We start from the raw sequence: 17,749 nt of genomic DNA, 5'->3' as shown, positions 1-17,749 counted from the left end.
TATAGCTTTATTTCTTTTTTCTTTTCTTAGTGTTCTTTCTTTCTTTCTTTCTTTCTTTCTTTCTTTCTTTCTTTCTTTCTTTTTTGTAAGTGCTCCTTCCTTCATTTTATAGCGTTCTTTCTTTTTTCTTTTCTTAGTGTTCTTTCTTTAGTGTTCTTTCCTTCTTTATTTTATAGCTTTATTTATTTATTTTATAGCTTTTTTCTTAGTGTTCTTTCTTTCTTTCTTTCTTTCTTTCTTTCTTTCTTTCTTTCTTTCTTTCTTTCTTTCTTTCTTTCTTTCTTTCTTTCTATTATAGCTTTCTTTCTTTCTTTCTTTCTTTCTTTCTTTCTTTCTTTCTTTCCTTAGTGTTTTCTTTCTTTCTTTCTTTCTTTCTTTCTTTCTTTCTTTCTTTCTTTCTTTTTTGTAAGTGCTCCTTCCTTCATTTTATAGCGTTCTTTCTTTTTTTTTTCTTAGTGTTCTTTCTTTAGTGTTCTTTCCTTCTTTATTTTATAGCTTTATTTATTTATTTTATAGCTTTTTTCTTAGTGTTCCTTCTTTCTTTCTTTCTTTCTTTCTTTCTTTCTTTCTTTCTTTCTTTCTTTCTTTCTTTCTTTCTATTATAGCTTTCTTTCTTTCTTTCTTTCTTTCTTTCTTTCTTTCTTTCTTTCTTTCTTTCTTTCTTTCTTTCCTTAGTGTTTTCTTTCTTTCTTTCTTTCTTTCTTTCTTTCTTTCTTTCTTTCTTTCTTTCTTTTTAGTGTTCCTTCCTTCTTTATTGTATAGCTTTCTTTCTTTCTTTCTTTCTTTCTTTCTTTCTTTCTTTCTTTCTTTCTTTCTTTCTTTCTTTCTTAGTCTTCATTCTCATTTAGATGTTTTTTCTCCAGTAACTCTCTTTTTTAAAATTCTTAAACTTCTTTCAATTTCATTTAGATTTATTTTGATCTCTTCTTTTTAGCTGATTCTTTCTTTCTTTCTTTCTTTCTTTCTTTCTTTCTTTCTTTCTTTCTTTCTTTCTTTCTTTCTTTCTTTCTTTCTTTCTTATTTATTTACTTACTTACTTACTTACTTACTTAGTGTTTCTTTTTTCATGTTGTAATAATGTAGATAATCCAGGAATAATAATCCCCCCCCCCCAGCACTTTGACTAAAACTATATGTTCATTTATAAATAGATCATTCTGGGCATCAGTGTTCGATATCGGATTTTGGCCTGACATTAGCTTTGCCTGCGGTATGGAAGCGCGGGATTGACGCGCCGTCTCCTGAGCAGTAGAGCTGTTCTCCTGAACATCAGCACAGCTGAAATATCAGAACACTGAAATATGAAACCAGCGCTCTTGTGTTAAACATTAGCGCTCTCTTAAAACGCTGCTCGTCCAATCAGATCAGTGGAGCAGAACCAGCTGTTGTAATTAATAAAATTGTTCATGGTGATCCAGAAGGATATTTTAATTCCTTCATGCTTCACCCAGCTGAAAAGTGAAGTTAATGTGTAAGCGTGTGACAGTCCGTGTTCATGCTTTAATCCTCCCGGTCATGTCTGATCAAATGATCACAGGTTTGGTGTTCATGTAGCTTCGCTCCTTTTGAAACTCTGATTAATGGTTAAATGATATGAGGGGAATTTATTTCAGCATGTTACTGCAGTCGAGCAGAAAATCAGTACAAAATCGGATTAATATTAAATACGTGACAGGAAAGAATTACTCCAAAATAGCATTAGCTAAAGCTGGCCATGCAGCATGGGTTTGGCACAGAACGCATCTCGGCTCCTGACTGAGGGTTAAACCACATGTGCTTCTGTTCCTTTACGTTCTGTCAGAACATTTCAGATGTAAACGCGCTCTGAGGTGTTTAAACACACACAAGTGCCGTCAGTTACTGTGGAAAACACCAGCAGAGCCGGAGTGCGTGTTTGTGCCTCAGGATTCAGTGAAGTGGAGGAAAAAATATCCTGAAAGTTTCTGATCTTTTTGAGCCACTGAATTATTGAAAAAATGGTTTATTTCCACATTTCCTGTACACACTTCCTGTCTTTCATTCTCTTAATCTGTCTGTCTCTCTTTCCTCCTTCCTCAACTCTTTTTCTTTAATATCATTCTTCTTTCTTGCTTGTTTAGCTTTCTTTCTTTGATGTTCTTTCTTTGATATTCTTTCTTGTTTAGCTTTTCTTTCTTGTTTCACTTTCTTTAACATTCTTTTTCTCTTCTTTCTTAATATTATTCTTTAACATAATTCTTCCTTCTTGCTTTTTTCTTTTTTCATTGTTTCTTAATATTATTCTTTCTTTATCATTTTTCCTTTTTTTATTTGGCTTTCTTCTTTCTCTTCTTGTTTAGTTTTGTTTTTCTTGTTTAACTTTTCTTTCTTTAACATTCTTTTTCTCTTTATTCTTCCTTGTTTAGCTTTCTTTTTTCATTCTTTCTTAATAATATTCATTCTTCAATTTTCTTTCTTTCTTGTTTTAACTTTAACATTCTCTTTCTTAATATTATTCTTTCTTTAATATTCCTTTCTTGTTTGGCTTTCTTCTTTCTCTTCTTTCTTGTTTAGTTTTGCTTTTCTTGTTTAACTTTCTTTAGCATTCTTTTTCTCTTTCTTTATTCTTCCTTCTTGTTTAGCTTTCTTTTTTCATTCTTTCTTAATATTATTCATTCTTCAGTTTTCTTTCTTTCTTAATATTATTCTTTCTTTAATATTCCTTTCTTGTTTGGCTTTCTTCTTTCTTTTCTTTCTTGTTTAGTTTTGTTTTTCTTGTTTAACTTTCTTTAACATTCTTTTTCTCTTTATTCTTCCTTCTTGTTTAGCTTTTTCTTTTTTCATTCTTAATATTATTCTTTCTCCAATATTCTCTCTTTCTTTCTTAATGTTATTCTTTCTTTAACATTATTCTTCCTTCTTGTTTAGCTTTTTCTTTTTTCTATTCTTCCTTTCTTGTTTGGCTTTCTTCTTTCTCTTCATTCTTGTTTAGTTTTCTTTTTCTTGTTTAACTTTTTTCTCTAACATTTATTCTTCCTTCTTGTTTAGCTTTCTTTCTTTAACATGATTCTCTTTCTTTCTTAATACTATTCTTTCTTCAATATTATTCTTCCTTTCTTGTTTGGCTTCTTTCTTAATATTATTCTTTTCTTTCTTGTTTGGCTTTTTTCTCTTTTTCCAGTCTTGTTTAGTTTTATTTTTCCTTCTTGAACATTACTCTTTTCTCTCTTAATATTTATTCTTTCTTTATCATTATTCTTCCCTCTTCTAGCTTTCTTTCTTTAACGTTCTTTTTCATTCTTAATATTCTTCCTTTCTTTCTTTCAAATTCATCTTTCTTTGATCTTTCTTTTCTTTTTTTCTGAGATTCTCATTAAAAGGGTTGGAAAGATTGATTGAATGTTTTGTGGAACTGGGATTGAAGGATCGTTGTAGATGAACTGATTAGATTTTGGATTTAATCCAAGCAGGCTCCGGGTCACAGCAGGTCAGATGTCTGAAATGATTTTTATTTAATGGCTTCCTTCCTGTTTGGAATATATTTTAAAGTGCATATTCTGGACCAATTTCGTTTTTTTTATTTTTTTATATGAAAGTATGTCCCTTTACACACTCATCCAGAAGGGTAATTTTGCACAAGGCCATCTGTCTACAGCAGAAAAAATAAAATAACAAAACGCATCTGGAAAAATCCCAAGGGAGTCTGGAGCCAGATTCGTGACGTTACCTGCGGAAGCGCCAGCAGGCTGCGAGAGCTTTGCACGGTTTCAGTGCACAGCCTGTGTAGACCAAGCGCTCCCATTTCTCTCTCATTGTCCGGTCTTTTGGGAAACGATGAGTACTAATCCCATCAAGATTGATGTTGCTACACCCTCCTACGATACATCTGTTAACCATTTTAATAATTACGTGATAACGTTGAAGAAATTTGCAGAAAACCACCAGGTCGTTTTCTCATAAACAAACCAGCGCTGACGTAGGATTCAGAGGGAGGCGTCCTGCACGCGACGTCACGAAAATCAATGTTTGCCGGGAAATCCAAATGCCGAGTTTTTTCAGAGGCGGACCAATTCGCCTCAAATGGCTTGATTTCAACTGAATTTTTCTGGTATTGCGCAAGGTAAAAAAAAAATTGCACAAAATGTGACAGATATTTGACCAAAGTTTAATATAAAATAGGAGAATTACATTGATCTTGCTCCTGAATTTACCCGTGATATGCACTTTAAGGGAATTTGAGATGTACAGGGAGTGCAGAATTATTAGGCAAGTTGTATTTTTGAGGATTAGTTTTATTATTGAAAAACAACTATGTTCTTGATGAACCCAAAAGACTCATAAATATCAAAGCTGAGTATTTTTGGAAGTTGGAGTAGGGCTTTCTTAGTTTTAGCTATCTTAGGAGGATATCTGTGTGTGCAGGTGACTATAACTGTGCATAATTATTAGGCAACTTAACAAAAAACAAACATATACCCATTTCACTCATTTATTTTCACCAGGGAAACCAATATAACAACTCAACATTCACTAATATACATTGCTGGCATTCAAAAACAAACAAAAAAAACAAATCAGTGACTAATATAGCCGCCTTTCTTTACAAGGACACTCAAAAGCCTGCCATCCATGGATTCGGTCAGTGTTTTGATCTGTTTGCGATCAACATTGCGTGCAGCAGCAACCACAGCCTCCCAGACACTGTTCAGAGATGTGTACTGTTTCCCCTCCTTGTAGATCTCACATTTGATGAGGGACCACAGGTTTTCTATGGGGTTCAGATCAGGTGAACAAGGAGGCCACGTCATTAATCTTTCTTCCTTTAGACCCTTTCTGGCCAGCCATGCTGTGGAGTACTTGGATGCGTGTGATGGAGCATTGTCCTGCATGAAAATCATGTTTTTCTTGAAGGATGCTGACTTCTTCCTGTACCACTGCTTGAAGAAGGTGTCTTCCAAAAACTGACAATAGGACTGGGAGTTGAGCTTGACGCCATCCTCAACCCGAAAAGGTCCTACAAGCTCATCTTTGATGATACCAGCCCATACCAGTACCCCACCTCCACCTTGCTGGCGTCTGAATCGGACTGGAGCTCTCTGCCCTTTGCTGATCCAGCCACGAGCCCATCCATCTGGCCCATCAAGACTCACTCTCATTTCATCTGTCCATAAGACCTTAGAAAAATCAGTCTTGTGATACTTCTTGGCCCAGTCTTGACGTTTCATCTTGTGTGTCTTGTTCAGTGGTGGTCGTTTTTCAGCCTTTGTTACCTTGGCCGTGTCCCTGAGTATTGCACACCTTGTGCTTTTTGACACTCCAGTGATGTTGCAGCTCTGAAATATGGCAAAACTGGTGGCGAGTGGCAGCTTCACGCTTGACTTTCCTCAGTTCACGGGCAGTTAGTTTGCGCCTTTTTTTTTCAACGCGCTTCTTGCGACCCTGTTGACTATTTTGAATGAAGCGCTTGATTGTTCGATGGTCACGCTTCAAAAGCTGGGCAATTTTAAGAGTGCTCCATCCCTTTGCAATATATGTCACTATTTTTGACTTTTCTGAGTCCGTCAAATCCCTCTTCTGACCCATTTTGCCAAAGGAAAGGAAGTTGCCTAATAATTTTGCACACCTGATATAGGGTGTTGATGTCATTAGACCACACCCCTTTTCATTACAGAGATGCACATCACCTGGTATGCTTAATTGGTAGGAGGCTTTCAAGCCTATGCAGCTTGGAGTAGGCCAACATGCATAGAGAGGGTAATGTGGTCAACATACTCATTTGCCTAATAATTCTGCACTCCCTGTATATAAATTATAGTCACATGAAGGACTAGAAGCCCTGCAGTAGGTTGGCGCCCTGTCCAGGGTGAACTCCGCCTCTCACCCAGTCTCAGCTGGGATTGGCTCCAGCTCACCCCGACCCGTAATGGATAAGTGGCACAGAAAATGAATAAGGGACTCAACTTTTTGTTAGCAGAGACGATCCAATAAACACCACTGGCTTCCAGTTTTACTTGCTTATTTATTCTCACCATCCTGCTGTAGTTTTACGTAATTTCCCTCCTTGACTAAGTCTTTCACTCAGTCTTCATTTCCCCTCTCTATCAATTTTAGCTTGTATCCTTCCGTGTCACCCTGATTCTCCCCTCCTCTTCCTGGCCCCCTCTCTTTTCTTTTCATCTGTGAGGATAGACGGAGTGATGGGGTGATGAAGGCTACAGGAGTCCTCCGTCCTCCAGATGTGCTCGATGACACTTTGATGGATTAATTACACATCTCTGCATCGTAGTGTTTCTCCTGCTAGACCTTCACTCTGCTGCTGCTTTATACACCGCTGTGATTCTTGTGAAACAGCACGACTGCACTTTTCCTGTCTCGCTGCATCTCATAGCAGCTTCTATAAAATTGTTTCAGCTCTGTCTCTTATCTTCTAGTGATTTCAGTAGTGAGCGTGTGTATATTTATGAATTTGAAGCCGAAGAATTCCGTGTATGAATGTTTAATATCACATCCAGCTTTTAATCACCCAAAATAAATCCACTGATCCAAGTAATTATTTGGATAATATAATCCCCTAATCGCAGTTATTTGAGCAGACAGCGATGATCTGTTTTCAGATGAGTGTCTATTCACGGGTGGAGAAAGAATTAGATAGAGACTGTGACGAAAGACATGGTAATTTGCACTAGCTGTTACAAACGGACGTCTGGTCACTGTGAGCAATGTTCGGAGATGGATATAAGTGCAGAAGATATGTATTAAGAATAAGATGATCATGCAAACGGTTCAAATCGGCAGGCGTAAATCAGAAACGGGAGCAAGCGGTAGGTCAGGCGAGGCACGGACAAAGGTGGAATCAAAGAACTAGGAACAGGAACTAGGAATTCGGAAACCAGGAAATCAAAATAACGCACGGCTCGGTAACGTGTCTAAACAACTCAACACTTTGCATCGTTAGTGTGCATTCGGAGTCCTTATATAGGCACGCTGATTGCACCTTAATCCAGTGCTGGTGGGAGTCATCAGTGGCGTGTGAATTAGGCTACGTTTACATTACGTCGAATCAGCGGATCATCAGATTAACGTTCTTAAAACGATTCGCGTTTACACTAAAACCGTTAGCCGTGCACACAGCAACACCAATACACGGATACGCTCGGCTCCGCAGGCATCCTGCGCTCCAAATCACTCCGCCCTGAACTGCGAGTGCCCTCTGGAGGGTGCGCACTCCGGCCCTGCGCAGCTCACAGAGCGCGCGAGTGAAGTGAACAAGCCACGATTCGGGACTGAGCCGCTGTGTGTGTGATCCCAGCACATATCACTTACCACTTGCAAGTGGAAGGATGGCAAGCCTAAAGACAATCATAACTACACAATGGGCAGTATTTGCATCAGTATTTGCAGTATTTTCATACTTTTATACTCTTTAATGAAAGGTGATACAAGGCGGAAGTCCGCGCCGTTTTTCAGCAGTCGCGTCACATGACCAACGCCAGCGAATCAGGAAGGTGGATGTCACAGTGACGTTGTCCAATGAGGACGCCAGCTAGAGCTCAGCACAGCGTATTCGCGTATTCTCAATGTTTGCACAGCACCGGACCAGATACGATCTAGATTTAATACGTGGACGCTGGCGGATTCCCATTTCCCGGCGTTTCCAGGTGGTTTAATGTAAACGGACAGTGCATCCGCGAAGAAAACGAGACAGATACGGTCTATTGTAAACGTAGCCTTAGTTTGCAGCATGCGCCGTCCAGAGCATGAGCGAGAGTGACAGTTATCGTACCCTATAGATCCGGAACGGTAAGAGAGTGAGTGAGGAAAAGTTGTACCCTGCCTTCCTGAACAAAAAAAAAAAAAGAAAATTGACAGTTATAAGTGATTTCGGAAAAAAAATCCTGTTTTTCATGGCTGGTTCCGGATCAGTGATCCGGATCAGCACCAAAAGTCATAGCGACGTAATTCAGCCCAGACGTATTCTTCATGTAAAATCTGGTGGTGATTTGGTTGAAAACTGAGGGAGAAACATTAGGCATATCAGACGCTCGCTGGCCGTGCTGTGGAAATTGTCCATGCAGACGCTCATTTAAATTTCCAAATCTGTCATTGCTTAACTCTTGAATATTTTCTATCATGAATACTGTCATTAAAAAAGCGTATAATCTCTGCTTTCCAAAGAAATGTATCCCGTTAAGATCTGTTCAGTACTTTAGGAGAAACAGCAGGTTGAAGTCGGTACAACAGAGTAAAATCTCTCTGCTCGCGTGATGTCGGGAAACTGCTGGTGATTTTTGAGTAATGGGAAAGTGCTCAGTCTCTCTCTCTCTCTCTCTCTCTCTCTCTCTCTCTCTCTTCTGATCGGTTTCTGACTGGATTATTCGTAAATATCAATCAGATAACTTTTATAGCGACGTACTCTCGCTCTCACCGTTTCTGATGAAGTACTCATTTGTCAATTGTCCATCAGCTAGTTTTGATGTTCTGATTCACGGGAGACTTTGAAGTGAGTTTTCAGAGCTTTACCTACTTATTTTTTCAAATCAAACTGATTCATGTAAATAAATAACTGTTTCAGAATATAACTGTAGTTGTTTTGATGAAAAATATTGAGATCTTCAGGGCTCGACATTAACGGTTGTCCGCTTGTCCGGGACAAGTGATACTTAATGTCGGACAAGTTAATCGTCTCAGTTACTCGTCCAATCGGACAAGTGCCAAAATACGCCGATATTCGGGTTACATATCAAATTTATCAGTTTATTCACATGATTTCCGAAGCATCTCACTCGACATATTGTTTTGATGAATCGCCGGATGTTTCTATTCGGAAAGAGCGATGTGCGCATGTGCAATATTCCACTTGCGAAACCGGCCAATACCACTTCGTGTATTTGAGCTGAAAAGTAAACGGTCGTTTATGATTGGTTTTAATCGTGTCATACGCGTGGATTTGTTGACGTTTCTGTTGGCGGGATCATTATTCAACTGTATATTTACGTTGAGTATGTGGTAATTTCCAAATCTTTGAATTGTTGTTGATGGTGTTCATTATATAGTCGAGCATGTGTGACGGGGTGTGCTGGGCTTGGAATGTGCGCCTGCGTGCGTGTGGATTGACAGGGAGTGAGGTAGGACTGGGGAAAGTTATCTATCAAATACCAAGCTGTCAAATGGCTGCTAATTAGGTTACCGGCTGTATTAATTAACTAATTAGTAATGGGAGTTTAGGGATTTGAAACATAGGGCTCTATAATTTAGATATAATTATGGATTATTTGAAGTTATCTTTTACCATTAAATACCATACAGGAGCCACACTGAATAATTAGACAACAATTAATCAGTGGAGGATATATATTCAAAATTAATAATTTAAAAATGAAAATATATAATTTTAATTTTCTGGTTCTGAGTCAATAGAGGTGTGGAGGTTTTCATAACAAGATATATTATCTTGTCGTTTGATACACTGAAATCTAGTTATAATAATCAGTGATTTACAGTATTAATCAGTTAATTTTGTTATCAGTTGTTTTTATTTGTAGCATTGTTGTTATTTGTTTCTCTTGTCCAAGCTAGTGATATCTCATCAAGTCATAAATTTTATGATAATGCTACTTTTTGTGATATTTGTTACTGAACTGCAGAGTACTGATCTGTGTGTATATAATGGTTAGTGTTTCTGGATCTCATAGTATAGTTATTTTGTTCTTAAAATTTTATGTTCATAATTTCTACTCTATTGGGATATATTGCTTCTGAACTTCAGCTTAATAATTGGTGAATTATGGTATCAATCAGTCTGTTTTACTATATTTTTGAACTTTTGCCTCAGTATATCAAGTATTGATTACTTTTGATTCATAGATATTATGCATATGTTGTGAATTTGGAAACAAATGCAGTAAAGATTGTTGGGTTACAAATAGTTTGTGGTTTTTTTTTTTTTTTTTTTTTTCCTCAAATATTTCTTCGGACAAGTCAACTTCACATTCGGACAAGTAAATTTCCTTTCAACTTGCCCGACAGGACAAGTGGTTTCAAAAGTTAATGTAGAGCCCTGATCTTAGTGGTCTGAATGAGAATTTTAAAAACCAGAAGTCAGAAACACGGGTGTCAGTTTCAGTTTGATTAATGTGAATTGTTTATTGGATGTGGATCAGACAGTTTTTTTGAGGTTCGCCTTGAAACCTGTGAATATTAATTGAAAATAAATCATTTATATTCTTTCATACGAACACTAGAAGGCCCTACAGAGCACAAAGAGGGGATTAGAAATCATCTTTAATTACTGTTTTATTTTAATAGAGAACGGTAGATGTGAATGACATTCAATGCTTATTGATGCATATTTTATAATTATCATTGATTTCTCCTTTGTGATGTATAAATGAGAGTTAAGATCAGCTTTATGTTGCACAAATGAAGCCATTTGGTGAAACTCTGAAGAGGAGAGTGTACCGATTTCACATTTTTACCTAATTAGCATAATTAATACTAATTATTATACTCCCACTCCAAAGAAGGGGGTATACTGGTTTCCTTCTGTCCGAAACGCCCTTTTTCTCAGCAACCACAAATCATAGCCACTTGGTACCAAAATTCAGCTTGGGGTTCTGTACCGTATATACTGTTTTCAGGTCTGTCACACATCAACTTCCTGTTTACCGACTGAATGTATTTATGAAGCATATAACGTGGATTTAGTGGGCGGCACGGTGGTGTAGTAGTTAGCGCTGTCGCCTCACAGTAAGAAGGTCCTGGGTTCGAGCCCCGGGGCCGGCGAGGGCCTTTCTGTGCGGAGTTTGCATGTTCTCCCCGTGTCCGCGTGGGTTTCCTCCGGGTGCTCCGGTTTCCCCCACAGTCCAAAGACATGCAGGTTAGGTTAACTGGTGACTCTAAATTGACCGTAGGTGTGAATGTGAGTGTGAATGGTTGTCTGTGTCTATGTGTCAGCCCTGTGATGACCTGGCGACTTGTCCAGGGTGTACTCCGCCTTTCGCCCGTAGTCAGCTGGGATAGGCTCCAGCTTGCCTGCGACCCTGTAGAAGGATAAAGCGGCTAGAGATAATGAGATGAGATGAGATAACGTGGATTTACAAAATTTTTGTAGCACTTTTCTCAGCAGCTACAAATCACAACTGCTTGATATTTGGTACCGAGCTTCAGCTTGGGGTTCTGTACCGTGTATACTGTTTTCAGGTCTGTCCCACATCGACTTCCTGTTTACCGACTGAATGTATTTACGAAACATATCGGGTAGATTTTGACGCTATTTCAGAATGCCAGTTTACCAGGATGCTATTTGAAATCCCTGGGGGGAGAGACTGCTCTTTATTTGTCTCAGGGTTCATTATTTGTTGATGTCAACATTCATAATAAGTGTCCTATTCCTTCGATTGCTTGCATTCTGATATAAGCGAGAGCGGGTGGGATACGTAAGTGAGCAGTAGCTCACAGCTGATCTTGTTAAATACTAATTTTTTAAACTTTGTATTCAGTATACATCTGTGTAGCTGCCAATTTCCATGTAAATATTTTGAAAAATAAAAACCACCCGTGTCCGAAATCGCCCCCGACTCACTGTATAGGGCACTATATAGTGAGGATGCCATTTTGTAGTGTTGTCTGAAACGATAGTGAGGATTATTACACCCTATATAGTGCACTCAAAGTATCCCACAATGCATCACGAAAAGGAGTGGTCACTAACCAAAGCAATATATTCCATCATGCATTGCGGTCGCGCTGAAAGAAATCAAATTAAAAGTCTCAAATTTGATTTAATAAAAGGCAGCGGCAAAGAAGAAATTATTCAGCCCTGATTAAAAAAAAAACTGAAAGATGCAGGTACTTTTTTATTTATTAATGTGGGAAATGCGCTCAGTGTACTGTAATATGGATTTATCACAAAAACACATACATGTATTTATTATTTTGAAAACTCACCAGCTGCCTGATCTGGCACGTTTTAATTGCGCGACAGTAATGACGTAAATACCAACGCGACGGAGTTGTGTCCAAAAGCGTTTTTTTTTTTTCATTTTACCAATGAGCTCACTATATAGTCCTCTATAGAGTAATTCCCTATATAGGGCGTAGGGTGTAGCAAATGAATGAGTGATTTCAGACACGGGGCATGTGATACAGAATCTCATACAGAATATTACGGCAGTTTTCTAAAAATTAAGCTGTTTGTTCGAACTTTGATTTGTAATATCTCAAGACCGGATAAACGCATTTGAATTCTGTAAAAAGTATGTTCTGAATTCAGTGAGACCAGTTTCAAGCAATTTGGATTGAATTTGTATTTTCACCTGATATGCTGAGAAATAGTGTCCTAAAAAACGTTAGGAAGATCTCATCTCATTATCTCTAGCCGCTTTATCCTGTTCTACAGGGTCGCAGGCAAGCTGGAGCCTATCCCAGCTGACTACGGGCGAAAGGCGGGGTACACCCTGGACAAGTCGCCAGGTCATCACAGGGCTGACACATAGACACAGACAACCATTCACACTCACATTCACACCTACGCTCAATTTAGAGTCACCAGTTAACCTAACCTGCATGTCTTTGGACTGTGGGGGAAACCGGAGCACCCGGAGGAAACCCACGCGGACACGGGGAGAACATGCAAACTCTGCACAGAAAGGCCCTCGCCGGCCACGGGGCTCGAACCCGGACCTTCTTGCTGTGAGGCGACAGCGCTAACCACTACACCACCGTGCCGCCCCATTAGGAAGATGATGATGATAATAATGATAAAGTAGAAAGATCCTGAGTGAGAGTAACAGTTTGTACCGGCGCTGTTGGCGCAAATTAATTCATTAGCTAACTTTTTGACTACGACTCTGTCAGAATTTTCACATGACTACTGGATGAAAACGCACAACGATTCCCAGTTAAACTCGCTCACTGCTTCCTGTACGTTTGCTTAAACATTGGGATAGAAATGTGCTCCAGTGGAACGCTTGCTTTTCTCTTTAAAGGTGATGTACTGTATATAATGTTTATGTTATGTTGTTTCAGGTCTCACTCCAGAATCACGCTCCTCACGTCCTGCTCCAGCTCCCTCTGCTGCTGCGCTGGTATCAGCGTATGAAGGAACTGCCAGGGGTCTGCTGTGCTGCAGAGGATTGTGGGATTGCTCTGTTCACCCCGCAGGTACCGCAGCCCTGCTCGACTCGCCCAGATGCTCCTCATTGCGTGGTCGAATCGGACCAGGAAACCCTTGCGCCATCTCAAGAGCACTTTGTGGGAGGGCCTCGACCCACACTTACCAAACTCCAGGTAATCAAAATAAGCTTCCCCCCCCCCCCCCCCATTCCTTTTCCTGTATCCCTGTCTTTCACTGTGTGACAAGAGGGTTTCTCTTTCCTGCTCTGCTGAACTCGACCGTGTCCGATAGAATCTTAGCATGTTGCCCTGCACACAGAGACTACGTTCAGACTGCACCCTGAAACGACCCATATCCGATTTTTTTGCCCATATGCGACCTGTATCCGATTTGTTATCGACAATCTGAACGACACAGATCCGATTTTTTCACATGCGACCCAGGCCGCTTGGATATGTGGTCCTAATTCCGATGCATATCCGATATTTTCACATGCGACTGCAGTCTGACCGGACAGGTCGCATTCATGCGACCTACACGTCATCAACAAGAGACAAACGTCACTATTCTGCGTTGGCTAATCCCGCCTCTTTGGTGGAAAACAACAACATTTGTACAGTTTTCAGAATTTAAATAGACTTTTATAGAATTGATCAAGCTAATGGTGGATTTGGTAGGGACCTGGATGTTGATCTGTTAGCCTGATTAAATAAAACAGTTTCTATAACTGATTTATAACTTAAACCATCCTGTATTACAAGATTATAAGATTGTTCTGGAAATTTCCAGTAATTTGACACCTTCGGTCTCATTAGTCTGCTGCCCACATTAATCAGATTATTGTGCGAGTTCCACCGCCGCCACAAAAACCACATCGCCAGGTCTCGCCTCATCTCCATAGCAAACTGCACTGGTGTTTCTGCACCTTGAGCCAGCGCTGAGAGAAGTTGCAGAATTCAGCTGGCTATAAACAATCTAACGCTACGTTCACACTGCAAGGCTTAATGCTCAATTCCGATTTTTTTGTGAAATCCGATTTTTTTTGTGAGGTCGTTCACATTAACAAATATATGCGACTTGTATGTGATCCTCAGTATGAACGAAAAGCGACCTAAAAGTGTTCCGCATGTGCATTGCAGGATACGACGACGTCACACGCAGTGAGCATGGCCAGTGTTTACGGAAGTAAAACCGCCCGGTTGCGGTATGACCCATCCAATCTAGCTTGAATAGCTGCATCCCCCCAAATGGAAATCAGCTCCCTAACCTCTGCGCCCTTCCATTGAGAAGATTCAGAACCTTCACAGCCCGAAGCGTCCCTCGCATTGATGTCACGCGCAGGGGCGCAGATACGTTTTTTGAACTGGGGGGGACAAAAAACTGGGGGGGACAAAGCTGCCAGCAAACCAACCCCGATATGCCTGTCAAACTTGTTGTGGGTTACCATAGCAACCAAGCTCGAGCTCGCAACCTGTGCAGTCTGCGCAGCTCAACCAACCGAATATCAGTCTTTGTTTTGTTTTATGTGAGTTGTTGCAACTATGTATGTACTGCTGTGCACCTCAATAAACCGAATTAGTCTTTTGATTTTTCCGTGAGGTTTGCCTTATGCAAAGAAAGACAGCATAGACGTTTTTTCCTCCCTATAAGTGGGGGGGACCGAACGAAGTGAATTTAAATCTGGGTGGGACGAATCCCAGCCGTCCCCCCCTCTATCTGCGCCCGTGATTATGCGCCATGTTGTTGTAACTTTTTTTGAGAGACCCGCCGCCTACTTCAGCGCAGAATAGTGACGTTTGTGGCTTGTTGATGACGTGTAAGTCGGATGAATGCGACCTGGCGGTTCAGACTGAAGTCGCATATGAAAAGAGCGGATAGGAATCGGAATTAGGACCACATATCCAAACGGCCTGGGTCGGATTTGAAAAAATCGGATCTGTGTCGTTCATATTGTCAATAAAAGATCGGATACAGGTCACATATGGGCGAAAAGATCGGATTTGAGTCACTTCAGCCTGCAGTGTGAACGTAGCCTAAATAAATATTTATAAAAATGTAGAAAAAGTTTATTAATATGACGAAATAAATATGTGCAAATTATTAAGCCTGAATTAAGAGTTTGGTAATACAGCGGCCGTATCCCAAATGACTGCCTACTGAAGCTCGAGTGCACTATATAGAGTTTAAAAATCCATTACTTCCTAGTAACATGTAGTGCACTTATATAGAAATTAGAGAGACATTTAGGAGTCAACCCTCGTTACCAGGCTACACATTTTCATTTCAGTTCAGAAACAAAAACACACACGAGACCTCACACTTTAACCAGATAATTAAACAAACAAACAAAAAAAGAAATCATTAAACATGAAGAGTGCGCTTTTTTTTTTTTTACGTATTACGTAGATGTGCTTATTACGTGTCAATTTGCGCATGCGGGACACTTTTGGGGCGTTTTCCGTTCGTATTGGAGATCGCATACAAGTCTCATATAATTGGTAATGTGAACGGCCTAACAAAAAAATCGGATTTCACAACAAATCGGATAGGGGTCGTTTCAGGTTGCAGTCTGAACGTAGTGTTAATGGCCGTCTGTTCTGCAGGAACAGCTCTAACAGATTTATGCCCTCCAGTGGGCTGCAAACGTGCTATATCTCTCTACTATTGCGCAGTGAGCTTACACAGCTCTCTGCACTTTGTACTTAAAAGAAGAGGCTTGTGCCAACTAAATTAGGCCATATATTCTAAGTAAAGTGGTTTTATATGGTTTGCTGGCTCTGTGCTAACAGGGAAAGTCTCTTAGCACATACAGTTTAATCAACAGCTGCTTCACAGCAACCGTTACAGGTCTTCAGTGTGTGTGTGTGTGTGTGTGTGTGCATTCACTGTCCACTTTTTCAGAATAATCTGTACATCTGCTCACTTATTACTGGGTTTCACGTGACGTCACATCCGCCTCATTAGTTATTCAAAACTTTAGCTGGTGGTCTACCAAAGCTCAGCTGGCAAAGCGTTTGTACGGAGAAGGTGCATTGCTCGCATGAAAAATGCCTCACGCTTGCGTTGTTTTAGGTTGTTCGAATCGATCAAACCGTGAAACTGATAAAAGTTTCTTCAGGGTTCCCCGTGAACTAATAAAAAAGGGTGAACGAACACAGATTTCACAAAAAGACGTCGAGAAAGGTGGCTTTCGAACCCCTCACTGAAATCGAAGGGAACTGAGTCAAAGCACGCTCGAGTTTGCAGTGATCACTTGGTGAAAGGTTTGTATTTCCCTCTCAGCTCTGGCCTTAGTGTTTTCCAAGTACTTTTCTTGCTATGTATCGTTATTTTACGGTACTTTTTTTAGTCAGTGTTCTTTCTTTCTTTTTAGTATTCCTTCTTATTTAGATTTCTTCTTTTCTCCATTAGCTCTCCTTCTCTGTCTTAAATTTTCTTAAACTTCTTTCTTTCTCATTTAGATTTCTTTTATTCTCTTATCTTTCTTTTTGGCTTCTTTCTTTCTTTTCTTAGTGTTCCTTCCTTTTTAAATTTTTAGCTTTTTCTTTTTCTTTCTTTAATGTTCCTTCCTTGTTTTTTTAATTTTTAGCTTGCTTTCTTGCTTTCTTTCCTTAGTGTTCTTTCTTTCTTGATTTCTTTCTCCAGTTCCTTCCTTTTTTATTTTTAGCTTTCTTTCTTTTTCTCTCTTTTTTAGCCTTCCTTCCTTCCTTTTATTTTCATTTTTAGTGTTCCTTCTCATTTAGATTTCTTTTTCTCCATTAGCTGTCTTTCTTTCATAAACTTTTCTTTCTCATTTCTTTTTCTTTTTGTTCTTTCTCGTTGTTCCTTCTTTTTTAATTTTTAGCTTTCTTTCTCCTTTTCTTTGTTCTTTTTTAGTGTTCTTTCTCATTGTTCCTTCTGTTTTGTTTCTTTTTTAGCATTCCTTCCTTTTTATTTTTAGCTTTCTTTTTCTTTTGTTTTCTTAGCATTCCTTCCTTCTTTTTTAATTTTAGCTTTCTTTTTGTTCCTTCTCATTTAGATTTCTTTCTTTCTTTCTTTCTTTCTTTCTTTCTTTCTTTCTTTCTTTCTTTCTTTCTTTCTTTCTTTCTTCTTTTTTAATTTTTAGCTTGCTTTCTTGCTTTCTTTCCTTAGTGTTATTTCTTTCTTGCTTTCTTTCTCCAGTTCCTTCCTTCTTTATTTTTTCTCTTTTTAGCCTTCCTTCCTTCTTTCCTTCCTTTTATTTTCATTTCCTTAGTGTTCCTTCTCATTTAGATTTCTTTTTCTCCATTAGCTGTCCTTTCTTAAATTTTCATAAACTGTTCTCTCATTTTTCTTTTTCTTAGTGTTCTTTCTCATTGTTCCTTTTTTCTTTTTCTTTCTTAGCATTCCTTCTTAATTTTTTAGCTTTCTTTCTCCTTTTTTCTTTCTTTTTGTTTTCTCATTGTTCCTTCTGTTTTATTTTTCTTTTCTTAGCATTCCTTCCTTCTTTTTATTTTTAGCTTTTTCTTTTTCTTTCTTCTGTTTTCTTAGCATTCCTTCCTCCTTTTTTAATTTTAGCTTTCTTTCTTTGTGTTCCTTCTCATTTAGATTTCTTTTAATCTCTTATCTTTCTTTTTAGCCTTTCTTTCTTTAGTGTTCCTTCTTTTTTAATTTTTAGCTTTCTTGCTTTCTTTCCTTAGTGTTCTTTCTTGCTTTCTC

At 38.9% G+C, this 17,749-nt stretch overlaps 1 protein-coding gene across 2 annotated transcripts in view; it reads left to right on the top strand.

Moving 5' to 3' along the window:
* Window positions 1-17,749, top strand: part of gstcd (glutathione S-transferase, C-terminal domain containing) — a 444,339-nt gene that overhangs the window by 51,006 nt on the left and 375,584 nt on the right. For both annotated transcript variants that reach the window (XM_060926471.1, XM_060926470.1), the window contains exon 4: window positions 12,985-13,245. In XM_060926471.1, coding sequence (XP_060782454.1) covers window positions 12,985-13,245 — 261 coding nt within the window. The remainder of the gene's footprint in view (window positions 1-12,984; window positions 13,246-17,749) is intronic.

Source organism: Neoarius graeffei, chromosome 7, assembly GCF_027579695.1.
Source record: "Neoarius graeffei isolate fNeoGra1 chromosome 7, fNeoGra1.pri, whole genome shotgun sequence".
NCBI classification, from domain to species: domain Eukaryota; kingdom Metazoa; phylum Chordata; class Actinopteri; order Siluriformes; family Ariidae; genus Neoarius; species Neoarius graeffei.
This window is presented reverse-complemented; position numbering and strand designations above follow the sequence as displayed.